Below are 17,491 nucleotides of genomic sequence, written 5' to 3' on the forward strand. Positions count from 1 at the left end.
CTTCATCAATGCCATCATGGTGTAAGTATATTTTCACATTTGTAGGAAGGTTCCTCTTTTCAATCTTGGCAAATTCAGCTGGGTCTTTTAAGAATCTAGTGAGTGTATTTTTTCAGTACTAAAGCAAATGCAGCAACTTACGGTTCCGGTGTGTAGAGAGGATCTGAGCCATGTCGTATGTACTGAGTACAGTGAAAAACTCTATATGCTAAGCCAGCTAAAAAATCCCGGGGAGACAGGTATCCAGCAACTGGTCTCACTGTGAAGCCAGACCTTTCTGAAGTGAAGGACATAATAAAAGACCACATTATACATATATCACTATATCAGTTTCTGGTGACAGATCTGTTGTTAATTATTCTACCAGAAGCATGACATGAAGAATCTTGGCTGAAGATCACCGCATATCATTTTCAATTATTATGTACAAGAAGTATTTTGCATTGCTAGTATATGTATAATGAAAACAGCTTGAAGTATTTCAAAGTTGGTTTGAATACCTCTGTCTGGAAAAAAATGCTAAGGTGCTGTAAGTGATGTTCTTAATATTTTTATATCTAGTACCAAACGGGAGAGAAGTTTCCATATCAGAAGATGGCTTCTGTAAAATATGTTAAAAACTAACAGAACAGAATAGGATTATAACAAATTTTTCATTATTTTTACAGATAAAATATTGCTTGTGACAATAAAATATCGATTTTTATAGCTGAGGTCCTCATTTAAACATTTACTAGTGTTCCTTTGTCAGATTAGTCACAGAGGAGAACAGCTTCAGATTCAGTGACTTTAAAAAGCACGTTTCTCTCAAAAATTAATTCTTCACTCTTTCAAAGTTTTTACAGGAGAATGTTTCAAGTTTTTCTGCAACAGATACTATTACTGCTATATGTAGTCTGAAAACATAGTTCTGAAAGAAGTGTGAGATCTTGAATTTCTAGCTAGGGAGAAAGAATTTAGCATCATTCCTTAGAGACCATAATACAATATATGACAGACCCAGAAAGACACAGTCAAATTCAAAGAATGATGAATCAGCTATTAGTAAATGCAGGTGTTCACAAAAAAGATTTATGGATGAAGCACGGACTGAGGAAAGTTACCCTGTCATTACAAATTTCATTATTTCTTTTAGCTAAGGATTTTCCACATATATTTGGGACAAAATGCTCTGCTAATTATTCTCTTAACAGCACATAATTTTTTTTTTCAAACACCCATCTCTATAATATTTTAGTTCCTGAGCAAGAGGATTAAGGAACAAATATATGTATCTGAGGGGATCTTTGAGAAGAAATTAAAATCTTAAATTAACTCTTTGGTGGCTTTTTTCCTAGAGCTAAACCCAACAAGTTTGTGTCTGCCACATCTTCCATATGGGATACATTTCCACTACAGATGAAAAATAAGACTATTTTCAAATTTAAATATGTAATATACTGATCCTTTAAAAAATAAAATGAAAGACAAGTATCAGATCATCTAAAGTGATATATTTTTTTCAACATACAAATATAACAACTAGCTTCATGAGGTCTTAAGCACTCAGGAAAACTTCATATTCATCAGGCTATAAAACAACATGCTAAACCTGCTTCACTCTTTAAATTCAGTTATCTTTGCATGTGATTCCCTCTTTTACTTTCCTGGATATTTGGGGGATGCCCACTGCACTTATGAGAGCTTCCAATCTGTAGCAATGAGAGAACACAGCTAACTCAGCTCTTTCTTTTCATTATGCTGAAGGGCTTTTCTCCCCGTGCAAGATAATCATAGAATCATAGAATCAGCCAGGTTGGAAAAGACCTCTGAGATCATCAAGTCCGACCCTTGATCCAACACCGCTGTGGTTACTAGACCATGGCACTAAGTGACACATCCAGTCTTAGCTTAAAAACCTCCAGGAACAGAGAATCCACCACCTCCCTGGGCAGCCCATTCCAATGTCTGTTACTTCCTCTGTAAAGAATTTCCAACCTAAACCTCCCCTGGCACAGCTTAAGACCATGCCCTCTTGTCTTGCTGATAGTTGCCTGGGAGAAGAGACCAACTCCCACCTGGCTACAACTCCCTTTCAGGGAGCTGTAGGGAGTGATGAGGTCTCCCCTGAGCCTCCTCTTCTCCAGGCTGAACAACCCCAGCTCCCTCAGCCTCTCCTCACAGGACTTGTGTTCAAGTCCCTTCACCAGCCTTGTTGCTCTTCTCTGGACCTGCTCCAGGACCTCAACATCCTTCCTGAACTGAGGGGCCCAGAACTGGACACAGTACTCCAGGTGTGGCCTCACATCATGCTTTACATGTTCAGCTGTTTAACTTCTCTCAATTTCATACATGCAATACATACATAAAACTGTCTTGACTCAAAAAACTCCCTGCCATGGAGAACATCAAAACCAGAATATTTCAGGCTAAACCAAAGACCACTGACAATGCTGAGAATCTTTTCATTTAATGTGCTTTGTATTCCATACTAAGAAAAAAGAGTGTTTTCATTGAACTATATCTACTGATAAACCAAATACGAATCTTACCTTTAAGAAAAATAGAAACATCTTCCAACTGAGGCACATTATCCTCTCTGTATCCACAGTACTTGGACAGCAGAGGAAAGTTTTTTAAATATTCACGACAGGCATGGGTGGGATAGAGTTTACTGAGTTCCCTAAATACCACCCCCCATGTTTTAACTTCTTCAGCTGTGTACTCCACTCTAGGAATGGGTTGACCACTGTAAAAAAAAAAATTAAATACAAAATACATCTGAATACAACTAGGTTCTAGACAGATTATGGAGAGCAACATTTCTGCAAAAAGTATTATTTAAATAAAGGCAAACAGAGACTACTAAAACTATTTCAACTATTTTAAATTGACAACTAGATACTTTTTTCTCAGAATTATTTCTTGATGTTATGATGTACATATTCTACCATTTTCTTAAGAACTGTATTTCTTTTTAAACAATCACATTGTTTCTTAATCTTTGTACATGTCATAGTAGAAAGATGCATTTCTTATATGCCATATTCCTATATCATGCTAGTATTTCTCCACTTATTGCCAATGATGCCTTTGCAAGTAGACAGCTGAAGATCCCGATTCAGTCTAATGTGTAGTTTCAGTAAGACAGCATACTGCATGCTCTATACATTCTTTAAAATACGCAATATTCACACAGCATCATTACCTAGCATTTTGTGAAGATTAGGCAATTACATAGATGCTTAGAAATGTATAGATCCAATTTAAAAATATATATTCATTGTTTAGACTGTTGCTTACATGTGAAGATATGTTTGGAACCCCAAATTCATCATCAGGAAGCTCACCTCAGAGCCAGTTTCACCTGCCTAGCTGAAATTAAGTCTGTAAATACATCTCTCCTTTTTTAATTCTGCACTGTTCCTCTGCCCTCTCCCATTTACAAAGATGTATAGAAATTGCAAAGCAGGAGCCTTCCAGGGTACCTGCTAAACTGTTTCTGACATTCAAGATTTGCCTTGAGTAGTTACAGCTAATTCAAAACCGACTGATAGTGTGAACAGTGCGAAGAGTTCCTTCCACCTTGCACTGCCTTGTATTTAGCTGTAAGGAATTTTCCATGTCATGGGGCATCATCTCATGTCATTAATTCCCCCTAGAATGTTATAATCTTTCTCTGGATTTAATAGTCACAATCTATAATATGTCATCTCTGCCATCTGCCTTCTCCTCAGGTATCTTCTTTTGCTGCACTGTAATGACGATGTACAGACTGGCAAAGGGATTCATATGATCCTCCTCCCTTTCATCAGTTCTTATGTCCCATCCCTGTGCCAGGGCTGGACAGGTGGGCACTTCCAGCCTAGTACTGCAGCTTCTGCAGTATCCCAGACAGCAGCTGAACAGGTATACTGGGTACGGGGAACTCCACTGCAGCAGAAGAACTGCAGTGCTGGGATTTTGCTAGAGGTTGTTGCCCAGTCCTGTCTCCACTGTACAAGGTAACAAGGAATGAGCCCTCATGTCACATTTGATTGCTGCTATGCAGTCCCTTCATGCACACGAGAGGATCACCTGCCCTACATTCATTGTGGTTGTCCCCTCATCTTTACTGAAAACTTACCATTTAATCCCCCTGCCTTTTGCTATATCAAAGGATTTTGATCTATGGCAGTTATCTGTCAGTCAAAGGATACTTTGTATGAGGTACTTGTACTTGTTAAGGTCTCACTGAATACCCAATACATTCACTTGTGTCCTGTCAGCCACTCTTGCAGACGTGACAAGAATTGCAACACATTTAGTGAAGTATTTCTCATCCACAGAAGCTGCATTGGGTTCGTGCCCATCCTGCAGTGGGAGTCAGTCCTACAGGTCTAGTATCGGTCTTCCCCCTTAACACTTCATCAGCCTTAAACTGCCTGCCAGCTCATGGAAAGCGTAGCACAGCTATTCTAAATTGTACTGCACATGACAGCACAAGCAGGTTGCTACTCCATCCATTTGGTGTGCCAGAATACCCAGCCTCATCCCTTTTCCTTAGGCCTGACCTCTACGATGGATACTGCAGTATGGGTCAGCACTGGCCCATCAAGAAGATACACATGCACCAGTGGAAAAACTCATGTTTCTACTGTCACTAGAAAGGTATAAACATAATCAATGGTCTGAAGCTCACTAAAAGGTTTATAAATTAGTTATTGTTTCAATTAATTCATTAGTACTAATGTAAGGTTCACTGAACATTAATTCCTTAATAGGATTTATGCATAGGAGAGCTGATCTTACTTCCAGCTTATCATGATACTGCTTTCTTTATCAAGAGAATCAAGGCAGCCAGACTTGAGGGAGGATCTACACCTTTTTCCCTCAGCTCTGCAAACCTCATTTTTCTTACCCTCATATTCCAACAAGCAGGACCCACCCTGCACTCAAACATTTCAATAAATCACAGAAAAAGCCAGCCTGCATAGCCAGTTTCCTTGTGGCTAAGATGACTCTACAAGCTAACCTAATCTGAATTTTTATTTCTCCTTATTAAAATAGGGTCTTTCCATTTTACCATGGACATGAGCTATCAACTCATACTATGAATTCCGTCTTAAACATCGTATGTTTCCTCCACATTTAATTTTCTCAACACTTTTCCAATCCCTAATCAGTCTCAAAGGACTAATTAGGAAGATTAATGCATTTTCACTATCTTCAGGATAGAAGCTAAGTGAAGGAGGGAGAAATATGGGGTTTTATGAGTTTTTTGGTCCATTTATTTCATACAGCTATCTTCACTCCTGTGCTCTATTAACATGTCTTCCCCTTTAACACCCAGCTCCAGCAAATATCTGCTCCTCCAACCTCACTTCTTAGTGTTTTTCTCTTTCTCTCTCCATTACAGATGCCACTTTATGTTCAAACAAAGCAGAGCATCTACCACTATAGAACAGACACGATTCATAAAGAAAACGCTGATCTGGGCTTTTCAACTCAGCAACTTTTTATGGAGCCAATTCCTTGCAGTCAAATATCTTTGTTATTTTTTTTAAGGAAACAAGTGTGGTTAGGGTTTTTTTTACGCTGGAAAACGAAAGGTAGAAACACATCAAGTTTCAGTAAGTGATCAGGAAGGTCACTTACCTGGAAGACACTGACAGGTGTTTATCCCCAAGAAAGCAGCCCTCATAACAGAGCTGGTCATTTTGCATAAATAAGTAAACAGACACTAGACCACAGAGGTGAGTGTGATGAAACTGCAGTGTAGTGTCAAGACACCTTTAACTCTGAGTTCCACAGCAGGGGTAGCAGAAACAGCTCAGCTGTAGCAGCACAGAGTCCTCCCTGAGCTGATTCGCCTTTCCTCAGTATGGCTTAGGCTGTGCTGCAGCAGAATGCCAAGCGTGTCTCCCTGGGCTGTCTCTACACACATACCCAGACACATCCTGACTGTACATACCAGCACATATGGCATATCCCTGGGGTTAAGGATAACCACTGCAGGAGACCCGAACTATGAATGAGATGTTGACACGTTAGGTAACTGCCCTAGGCACTGGTCTGCCAGTTATTGTGGTCCTGGCTAAGAATATTTGAAGCCTCCTGTTTTCTCTCTGCTCTCAATAATAGGACAAGTTTGAAATCTTTTAAAGGTTTGGAAAGAGCAGTGAAATAAAGAAGTACATCTGAGCAACTCTGCTGAAATACAAGATCTGGCCCCTAAATAATCTCTAGTTATTTTATTTTTGTAATGTGCCTGCAAAATGGTTCTTAAGCCTTCAAAATCCAAAGAAGGAAAAGATTTTCCCTTTTTTTTATCTGTTGTTCTGGGTTTTTTTCCGGGAATATGTAGGATTACTTTATGCAATTTTGTGAAACGATGTTTCTCACTACTTTCAGGGTGAAAAAAACCTCACATTTTGAAGCAGAAGACCAACTACACCTTAGTATGCCAGCTACATGACCTTTCCAGCACTAAGCTGAGGAAGAAGGGAGGAAGATATTTCCAGCAAGTGAGCAGGTGTGAAATGCATGACACTACTGCTACTATCATGGGTAAATGGAGAACTGCCCAACATACTGAAAGAGCCTAGGAGCACACACAGCCTGCCCTCATCCACAGGTATCCACTTGACATTTCTCACTGCACTAAATGCTAGCACTAACTTCACTGCAAGCATTAGATTAAAAAAAAAAAGAAAATCAATCAGCTGAAAACAAATATACAAACAAAAAAACTGTCTCTATTTACATTTGAAAGCTGGTTAAACTCAGGACTTACCTCGGCAGCCTAGAGAGCTTCTCTACCAAGCAACACTGTCCCAGCAGGCAGCAGCTCAGTGTGCTGGGTGGATGTCATGAGCATCCAGCTAAACAAATGCCACTGTGGGCAGAAAGGGGAACGAACACTAGCACCTACACATTTGTAAGATTGGTAATAGCTTAATGACAGGAATGGGACAAAAGTAAAGGAGAATTATAATCAGAATTATATGGTCACAAAGCAGAGTTAATACTTCTGTCCCCCCAGCCTTCTGCAGGCCCTATACTAGCCTTATAATGAAAAACCTTCCAAAATCCAGATTCGAATGCTTCCTGACAGGACGTGCCTTCTATAAAGGGAGAAAAAAATTGTGTGTTTCATGTTCTTTAAACAACGTAGGTAGAAATCTCAAAGGAGAAAAATTAAAAACCTGAAGAAGTGTGGTAAAATGAAAAAGATCATGAAATCAGTATGTTCTTTCCCTTGAGAATGAGTGCTTAAGACTGTTGCAAATAAAACCTAGAGTAGGATTAGAATTAGTTGAACGCTTCTGTGACAAGAAAATTGCAACACTGTAGGTGTTTGTAGGTAGAACAGAAAGTTTCTTAACTTCCAGGGACTGTAGAAATTGAAAATACTGACTTGAAATGGGAAAAAAAATCACAATGAAAAAACACATGCAGTGCATTTGTGCACAGGCACCAGTTTCACTGCAGAGAAATGCACTGACTGAATTCTAAGAAATTTGGAGCTGTGTAGGCAAAATTGATAAATGGCACTTTGCAGCATCCAGTATCATCATAGAATTATTAAGGCTGGAAAAGACCTCTACAATCATCAAGTTCAACTGTTAACCCAGCACTGCCATATTTGCCACTAAACCTTGTCCCCAAGTGCCACATCCACCCATCTTCTGAACACTTCCTGCGATGGTGATTCCACCACTTCCCTGAAGAGTCTACTCCAATATCTGACCACCCTTTCAGTGAAGAAATTTTTCCTAATATTCAATCTAAACCTCCTCTGGTGCAACCTGAGGTCATTTCCTCTCATCCTGTCACTTGTTATCTGGGAAAAAAGACCAACTCCCAACTCAGTGCAATCTCCTTTCAGGTAGCTGTAGAGAGTGGTAAGGTCCCCCTAAGCCTCCTTTTTTCCAGGCTAAACAACCCCAGTTCCCTCAGCTGCTCCTAAACCCTTCTCTCTAAACCCTTCACTAACTCCACTGCCCTTCTCTGGACATGTTCCAGCACCTCAATGTCTTTCTTGTAGTGAGGGGCCCAAAACTGGACACACGACTCAAGGTATGGTCTCACAAGTACAGAAGGATAATTATTGCCCTGGTCCTTCTGGCCACACTATTTCTGATACAGGCCAGGATGCCACTGGCCTTCTTGGCCACCTGGGTACACTGCTGACTCGTTCAGATGCTGTTGAACAGCACCCCCGGGTCCTTTTCCGCCAGGCATCTTTCCAGTCGCTCTTCCTCCAGCCTGTAGCTCTGCAAGGGGTTGTTGCAACCCAACCTGGCACTTGGCCTTGTTGAACCTCACACAACTGGCCTCAGCCCAGTATAGTACATGCATCAAAAAAAGAAATAATAATTTTGGTTTTTAGTGAGCTCTTCCAACTACACTGGGATGCTAGATATGTGTACTCAGAAGTGTGTCAGTGAGACACGCAAACATTTGTAAAATATTTTCTTAAGTCTAAGCATCTGTGAATAAAATGCTGAAGAGAAAGTGCTTGCCTTTCAAATGTTTTACTTACCTGTATCTGTATCAAAAATGTAACAGGATTCAAGCATCAGGTTTGTAATTTATAGCCCACACTAAACTAGTCCAAGTTTAAAAGATGACTTTGTCTACCGTTAAACTTTATTCTACAGAATTAAATAGAGCATGAATTCTAATTAGTCAGCAGCACAGGGAAGAATTATGCCAGTACTTACTATTTATAGCTCATGGCAAGATCCACAAAGTACTTTCTTCTCTGTCGATAGACATTGTCTTTAAATCCCTTAAGCAAGGAAGAAGAGAGTCATTTACAATAAGGACATAAAATTAGCTGTGAGAATTATAAAATAAATCATTGCAGTGCTTGTTTAGTACTTAGTTGCACTGTATTTTGATTAACACTGTCTACTGGACTGCAACAGAAAATAAGGATTTCTTCATTTTTTTCTTCACCGAAGTCTCACAGGAGACCATTCAAGACAGTTTTGTGCATAGGTACAGTCATTCATCCAAGATGTTGATAAGGGAAACTTTCTCTTGTCATTTCATCTCATTCAAGTTTTCCTTGATCTGAATGGAGATCTACATGCAGGCACATAGCAGAAGAATTTACCTATCCTTAATACATCTTTCTTTACTAGAATCAGCATCTAGAGATCATAAGCAACTCATTTTGAAGATTCTTATTTCAGCAGCTGCCATCCTAATCAACACATTAGAGATTGAACCATCAACATCCAGTACTAAATAGGCATATTGCTTCAGTTTGAGTTACAAAGGAAGGGCTCTACCTCATGGGCTCATACCTTTTCTATATTAAAAGCAAAAGAGTTGCATAGCACATACACACTGGCCATTTACAGCTCTTTGTGCTATTCAAAATTAGAACAAGATCTCTTCTACACATATAAAATATGCAGACGCTTCAGGTTTTGCATTACAAGAAGAGTTAACTTTTTTCAAGGTAGAACTGTCAATCTCTTGAAGATAAAAAGGATAAAAACTTATCTAAGTTCCCCAGTTAGTGGCCCACAAAGTGCATTTAAGTTTCCCTTATTCAAAGCTGAAAATTAAAATGTCTTTTTTCCTTATTGCTCACATATACAAATGCAATCACTGAACGGAATGAAAAGATAACATGGCTAGATTTGAAATATTTGTATGAGGTTCCATAAACCTCAGAAGACATTTTACTGCCCAATACCAAAGCTGTGCTGCTGGGAGAGAGTAAGTGAGGATTTCAGAGGACTGCAGAAAACCTTCCTACACAAAGAAGCTTGTTTGCTGTAATCTGGGGGAGTCTCCTTGTCTCCTTAATACCTTTTGACACAAATGATGAGTTACTCAGGTGAAGACCATTCAAGACCTGGAAAGTCATGGAAGACAGCACAGGGGACTTAAATGCCTGTCAAGTGTAGTGAAACTGAGACTGAAATCATTAGCCAGTACGGAGTGAGTTAGGGCTATGCTGCTGAAGCAGTACTATCCTTACAGGTTCTGTACTAGGAAAATTCTCTTTGGTCCTCTGGCACCAAATGCCACCACTAAGGAAAAGGGCAGATATTTTTAAAAGCCAGTCACAGATTTACAGGTTTTTACCCCATTTCTAACACCTAGCATACTGTATGGTGTGTAAATTATGTTTGTAAGAGTTCCCCCAAGGGTAAAATATGTATTCATAAAATGCAAATGTCTATTTTTCATTTTCAGTAAAACTGAAGGCAAATTTTCAGCACAGTGTTACAGTACTTAATGAAGGTACCAGCTCAAAATATAAACAGTATCCAATAGTCTGTCACAGTCATAAACTCAAAGTTGGAATGAGCTGTCACTACAACCTCTGTTTGAACCAAATTATGGTTAGTGGATGAAGATAATCAACAGGCTTTTCCTTTCTGAGAAAATGTGAAGCAAATCCTAGTTTGTCATCAAGAAGCACATGGCAGAAACCAGGATCCTCAAACACGCTCCCTGACTGTGGGCCCACAAATGTGGGAAGGGCTCACATATGGCAGAAGTAGCTGTGAATGAAGCGAGATGATGATTATTATTGTGTTTGATACATGGGCAAGTGACACCAGACAGGGAAATGGAGCTACCAGGAGACATTGTGATGGCATTCTCCTGGTATGAGTGCAAAGGCGTGAGAATCTGTGCCTAAACTCTCACTGGACCACAGACTGTGTGCAACAAAAAACAAAGGAGACTATCACCTACAGCTGCAGTTTAATCTGACTGTATTACAAAACAGTCTTATGGTCAGATATCTTAGTTTGCTGCCTACTTCCTTTCAGCTGGAAGTTTCCTACAATACTTGTTTAATCCAGCCTATTTTAGGAATTAATACAACTAGCTACCACCAGTATCTTTCAGTCAAGTCGTGCAGAGGTAGAAACTGGGATTTATAAAAAGGGAAAATACTTTAACACAAATGCTTTCAATCATCTGCCATCTAAAGACTCAGAGGCTAAGCGTTTATGGAAATTAGTTGAAAGAAATAAAACAATAACAAAACCATTTTTCTGTCTTTTGCACTGAGCATTTGGCAACACTTCAAACACAGCCTGTGTGAAATGCAGGCTCATCTCCTGCCACCAGTCAGGAAACAATGTGAGACTCCTTCCCACCTGCTGCATTCATCAGAAGCAGGAACATATTGCTCTGTTTTATTTTGTAGTTACCTCCTGAGTGACAAATTATTCCTTCACAATTCTTTCCTTCATATTTCCTTCATTATTCCTTCATAATTCTTTCTTCTCTGACAATTATTGACAATATCAGTTCTTATCTAAGAGCTACTCGTGGCATAACTGAAGGTTGCATTGATCTAAACTCTTTAAAGTTTGAAACCAAGCATTACAAAAGGGGACATACTTGTTAAACAAAGAATAAGTTTCCTGGAGGACCTCCATCTTGTGTATCCTTCTACAGAAAAGGAAAATTAATTTACTGAAACTACTGAAGAGAGAGTAGTCCCCACATTCTGAAAACAATCAGCAGTCAACAGACTTTTAATCTGACTGGCAAATAACCTGAACAAATTATCTACGGGACAATTTTGTGTTAGACTTACAGGGTGATCTGCATCCAGCTCAGATCCATACATCAAAACTCTCTGGGAGCATTTGTCCAATTCAGATATCTTCCTGGGGAACCAAGGGACACAGTCGAGATCTGTAGAAGACAGAATGCAAGTTGAACGTCCTGGAGAGTAAGATTATGGAGATACCTGTGCAAAACGTTTGTCAGTGCCTAAACCAAGTGATACGAAAACAGCCTTGCCTTCTTCGTCAGTCCAGATGTTTTCTGGTGGGTTGAGAGATACAATATTAGTTTGAAACTTGAGCAACTGGATTAGTTCATTAAATTCCTTCTTACTGCAGTCACAGTCCACAAAAATTTCCACCTCCGAATTCCTTCTCTTTGACTTTCGTGATTCAATATGAACCATACTCACATGTTTTTCCTGTGGAAAGATGAAATAACAGATGAAATACAGACATACCAGCAGAAGGACAATATTGATAGCATATTCTTCAGGAAAGTTTTTCCAGTTATTAAAAGACCTTTTTATTGAAAGTAGTCCCTTTTTGTATTTATAGAATCAGTTAGTGACACATAAGAAATACTGATGAAAAAAAAATGTGTACAGAAAGTAAAAATAAAATTATTATATAGTTAATGAAGAAAACAAACTAATGATTTCATTTTATCTACAAAGACAGTCTCTTACAGAGGACAATATAACATAATTTTTTTAACAATGCAATTTTTTTATTACTTTTATGTTGCTATATTAAATTCTAATGCAATTTTACTAGACAATGTGCATAATAATAATGTTAATTTAAATAGACTTGAGTGTGCTTCTTTAAATAGATGCTATTAAACATGTATTACTTTAGTCTCTCTTATAAACATCTGAGGAAGAAAATATTTTTGTGAGAATGTGTATCAGCCTCACCTATCTATTGTGCAGCAATTATTGACAGCAAAAAGCATTAACAGTAATAAAAGTGTATTAAAATTAAAATGTAATTCAATTTATTTTCTATTACAATGTCCCCAGCAAACACAAATCATACATCAAAGATGAGAGTGTAAGTACTTCTAGCATGAAAACTTTCCTTTGGGGTATCTCTCAACCACAACTACTGGTCTGCCAAGGGTGTAATACACATAACCATATCTGTAATACAGATAACCATAATGTGCTATGGCTGTCCTGATCTAGTGCTATGACAGCCTTGCTTCTAAACAGAAGTTGGATTAGATGACTGCTTTCAAACAATACTTCTATTGACTCTGATTTTTTCCTTTTTTTTGGTCAGACAGAAACTATCTGTTACTTTTCACAACTGTCCTTTCACTTACTCAGTGAAGCCAATAAAACATTTTTTGATATCCAAATGGGACGAACTTTGTTCTTGTACTTCCACTTGCCTGCTGTATTTTGCAAAAATGGTTAATACAATTTTACATAAATTTACATAAATATCATTTCAGGTGAAGGTCTCCTCTGGCACCGCCAACTAGCAGTCTCTGCTTTTACACCTCCGGCTGTACATACATAATTCTTTCACTGGCATGCTCCATAACATATGTATACAGTGTAGCTAACTCAATCACATAACAAATTCACTCTGATCTACCCTAGGTTAAGTGGAGAACAAAACCCCACACTCCCCCCTGCAAACTCAAATTGTTGTGACTACATGAATGGGGGTGATATCTCTGCTACATCTTCCAACCATATTTTGAGAGACCAGAGTGACTTACACACCTATTCCCACGAAGGGGTAGTTGATGTGCAAATCCAAAATTTCAGATACAAACTCACACAAGCAATTAAGCCAGAGCTGCAGTCAGACACTTAACCCTTGCAAAGAAACTGCATTGAAAACATGACTCCTTCTGAAACTTCTGTTCACTCCCTTAGGCTTCCCCTCTTCCTATGAAATACCCTGCTTCCTGGCAGCCTCCCTCCTATGGGTCTTATTCACCCCTTTTCCCAGGCTGGGGAATAGAAGTATCTAATCTACAACAGCCTTGAGAATCTGCTCCCAGAGACAGCAACTCTGAGTGAGGACTGGCAACATCCAGTGCCCCTCCACTTACATCCCTCTGATGGTTTGGCCTTAGAGGCAGGCTCCAGGCCACCTCCTAACTTTCTCTTCACAACACTGCACAGACTGAACAACCTAAGACTTTCATCATACTGCTTTAGCTATGCTCAGACGTGCTTCCAAGCCCTCTTCCATTCATTAACATGGCAAGCAGACTACATGCAGTACTAACAAGCAGTCTGACTGAAAAGTATCAACTGCATTGGGATCTATGGGGAAACAACACTTCACAATTTACCTTCCAGTTAGACACGTACATCCCCTACCCTGCACGTACTGAAAGGTCTCTTTAACTTTGTGACCAAATACTGTCCTGCAGCAAGGCTGCCGCCACCACCACCTGATTGTGTGTAATTTAGGTTTCAAAGTGCTCTCTGCAAGTGCCTCCTTTCATTGTGGCCTGCACAGTCTGCAAATCTAATTCCCGGTGTTGAGAGTCACACATCGGAAACCTAAAGCGAATGGTGTAAACATCAGCATCACTGTTAAAACTTCATTCCAGAAAACCCTCCACCAGCCCAAAATGCTTTGTTGAATGGTCCATAAAATTTTAAGTTACTTTCATTCAGTTCTGCAGAGTGAGCGTAACGGCACTCTATTCCTTCCGCCACAGTCCATTAGATTTATACCAACAAAGAGCCTGACCTCAGTAGCCTTCATCAGTTCAGTCAGTGTAGAGATTTGTAAGCTTTACCTGGAAGAGTCGGAGAGCTTTCACCAATCCACCAACTTCATTCTTCAGGGAAAACACCACAGCTGTCTTTCCACCTTCAGAAACAGATTCATTTTTCCCATTTCCCTTATTCCCTTTCTTTTCCTCATTTTTCCCAGAACTCGATCTGTTTAGCTACAAATGGATAAAGAACATGATCACTTCAGATGAAATTGGGCATTTCCCACAAAGAGAAATTTTTGTTAGAAAATAACTGAACAGAACTCATCCAGACTTTACTTATTCAAAAGGTAGTGTGTTTACTTAAAATCAGAATCACAGATCAAAGGCAGCTGCTAGAGACGATTGTGTAAGAGGCCATTCCATTAAAAAAAAAGTTTAAGGAAAAGTATATAAATAGGATACAAATATGATGGCATTACTAGGGCAATACTATAATTAGTAACAAATATGAAGTAAATGAAGACACTCTAATTTACTGGAAAAGCCAGCAGCTCTGTTATTCTAACCTGACTATTGCTGCAAAATTGCAGGGATGCTATTCTAACCTGTACCAGTCAATTTACGAAGATTTGTATTGGTCTGTACGTTTGTATTAACCATTAAATTTAAAACATAAATTTTACGGTCTCTGTTGCAGTACAATTTGCTGTCATGTAACTTTTCCTGAGAAAACAAAACATCTGTTCATTATACAAACAAGGTGGAAATACAAGCTCAGACTGCACCACAGAATATCAAGTTGGACAGGACCTCAAGGATCATCTGGTCCAACCTTTCACAACAAAAGTACAGTCTATACAAGAAGCCCCCAGCACCCTACCCAGCTGAATCTTAAAATTGTCCAATGTGGGGGATCCACCATTCCCTTGGGAAGATTATTTCAATAGTTGAGTGTTCTCATTGTGAAAAACTGTACATCCCATAAAAGAGGAATTAGCTGAGGAACTCAAAAAAAAATACAGAAAATTACACCATCCTTGGTGACTCCTACATTCTTCTCACAATTTGGGAGTCAAAGACTGCTTTAAGCCAATCTTCAGCCAGCATTTTCAAAAAAAAAATGCAATTTTATCAGCTTAGATCTTGTTGAGATGCCAATAGTACAGCTTTTATAGATAATTTTTATAAGATTGACCGTGATTTTCAAAAAACAGCCTGCATTTTCCAATACTCTGTCACAACTTCAGGAGTTGTGACTCCTGAAGAAATTAAATCTCCAGTGAGATGCTGCTTTTTCATAATCCATAATACAGTCACTAAAAATACAAATACAGAAATTTAAAATCATATACAACTATTTCACATTGATTGAACTGTCTTTTACTAATTTTACTAATTTATAAAGCAGCTTACAGAAAATAACCTGAAAATGAAGTTTTTCAAACGGGTCTTAGAACACCCTTTAAATGGCACAGGTTAAACCAGCCACATTTAAACTAGTTATGGGACATGCTAAGAAGCCTCCGTGGTCTTTTCTCACCATTTATTAGACTACATGGAAACAATCTGGAAAAGTAATTAAGTTTGCAGAATGATATATGAGTGGTTTCACACGTTTATGTTTTAGCAATTGAGCTTATATGATTCTGCTCAGTAGATTTGCCCAGGGACAGTTATGGAGAAGGTCACTTTCAACTTCAGTAATATCTGGGATTTGGTTAAGTCCTTTTCATATACATCAGGCACACAACACCCACATGAAGCGACAAAGGTGCCATTTTTATAGCATCTGTGTTTTTTCCATGTGTGCTGCTTTCTAGAAGCTACATACAGATGATCATGGAGTCAACTGAGTGTCTGAGAATCTCAATATCACCAATTCCTCTGGAAAACAAGGGTACTTGGCACCTTCCAAGACTGTCACAGGTTCCCTAATACTCTGATGAAATCATTAACTAAAGTGATGACAAAACCCTCTCAAGCATTTGAAACCTATAACACCTATTTGTTATGAGCCCAGTAGAAGAGGCTGAACTCAAATCTTATTAGCCCTGCTAATCAGTACATTTCATAATTAAATAACAAGTAAAAGATCAACTTCCCTAATGAAAATTAATTATCTGGGGCAAGGGCAAGTACTCAGGAAAAAAAGTCATCTACAGTGGAACTCAGTGAAGAAAGTAACTCAAATATAAAGACAGTAAAACAGATTTATTCCGTTTAATTCAATACTTCCAATAGAAGTAAAGCATGTACAAATAGCAATGTTTCACATTTCAATATAAAGACAATATGCCAGTTCACAACTGGTAGAAACTGGTGCATTCCGTTGGTTCTACTCAATTGACCCAAATCTTCATATGTTGCAAAATTCTATAGGAGGCAAAATCTTCGTAATCCTAAATATTTCACACATTCAGATCAGGTTGCCTTATTAGCCCCTATTAACATTCTTTATTCTTATTCAGGCATACATATATTTACCTGTAAGCATACAGAAATTTATCCCATGCTTGAAATGACCCAAGCACCTGTTGCACCCATACCATCACCTTACAGAGAACTATTTCTACCTCCTGACAGGGTTTTCAGCAGTCTCTGCATGATGCTCCCAGTTGTCCCTGCACCCCTGCCAGCAGGCAGAGGCTGGGAACACAGCAGCACAGCCATCGGCACCAATGCAGTGTGAGTGCAGGCGACTTCTATTTTACCAAAAAAGCTTTATATATCGTCCTGTGAGGTTTACGAGTGCCTTGAAAAGGCAGATTCTCTGATGCAAATAGCCCGCAGGATTTACCACAGACTTCCAAAGTCCAAGCATTTAAAACCCCGTTGCTTTTCTGTTGTTCCAGTAGCAATATGGTTCCTTTCTGTAGTAAGGCTTGTATTACTAATGAAACTCTTTCTGTTATTTACAGACACTTTTAAGGCAGTGTTCTGAACGAGGCAAAGTTAATTTCACCGGGCCCTGCAACTACTGAAAAACTACTGACTTGACCACGAAAAGAAGCGGACGGGGGACACACAGCGCCCGGCATCGCGTCCCGGAGGCGCCAGCGGACCCGACCTCGACCCACTCGGCGGCTCCCTCCCGTCCCCGCCGGGGTCGGGGCTGCCCCGCTCCCAGCCCCGCCACTTACGGTGAGGCTGCCGGCGGCGGGGCGCTCCTCCGGCAGCGCCGAGTCCAGCGAGAAGCCCCTCCGCGCCCAGTACTTACTGGAGAACATCATCATGGCGGGCTGCATGGGGCCGGCGGGCGGGACGGGGGCAGCGCCGC

General features: G+C 39.5%; 1 protein-coding gene across 3 annotated transcripts in view; it reads right to left on the reverse strand.

Annotated features, from left to right (window-relative positions):
- TPH2 (tryptophan hydroxylase 2) overlaps positions 1-17,491 on the reverse strand; it is an 86,446-nt gene extending 68,955 nt beyond the window's left edge. For 2 of the 3 annotated variants that reach the window (XM_027667600.1, XM_027667608.1), the window contains exons 1-7: positions 17,355-17,473; positions 14,293-14,445; positions 11,755-11,938; positions 11,546-11,646; positions 8,688-8,755; positions 2,532-2,728; positions 142-277 (exon numbers count right to left, since the gene is read on the reverse strand). In XM_027667600.1, coding sequence (XP_027523401.1) covers positions 142-277; positions 2,532-2,728; positions 8,688-8,755; positions 11,546-11,646; positions 11,755-11,938; positions 14,293-14,445; positions 17,355-17,459 — 944 coding nt within the window. In that variant the 5' untranslated portion in view covers positions 17,460-17,473. Of the gene's footprint in view, positions 1-141; positions 278-2,531; positions 2,729-8,687; positions 8,756-11,545; positions 11,647-11,754; positions 11,939-14,292; positions 14,446-17,354 lie in introns of all 3 variants that reach the window. The other variant, XM_027667589.1, reaches the window with a different exon arrangement.

Source organism: Corapipo altera, unplaced genomic scaffold (assembly GCF_003945725.1).
Source record: "Corapipo altera isolate COAL_440 unplaced genomic scaffold, ASM394572v1 1, whole genome shotgun sequence".
NCBI classification, from domain to species: Eukaryota; Metazoa; Chordata; class Aves; order Passeriformes; family Pipridae; genus Corapipo; species Corapipo altera.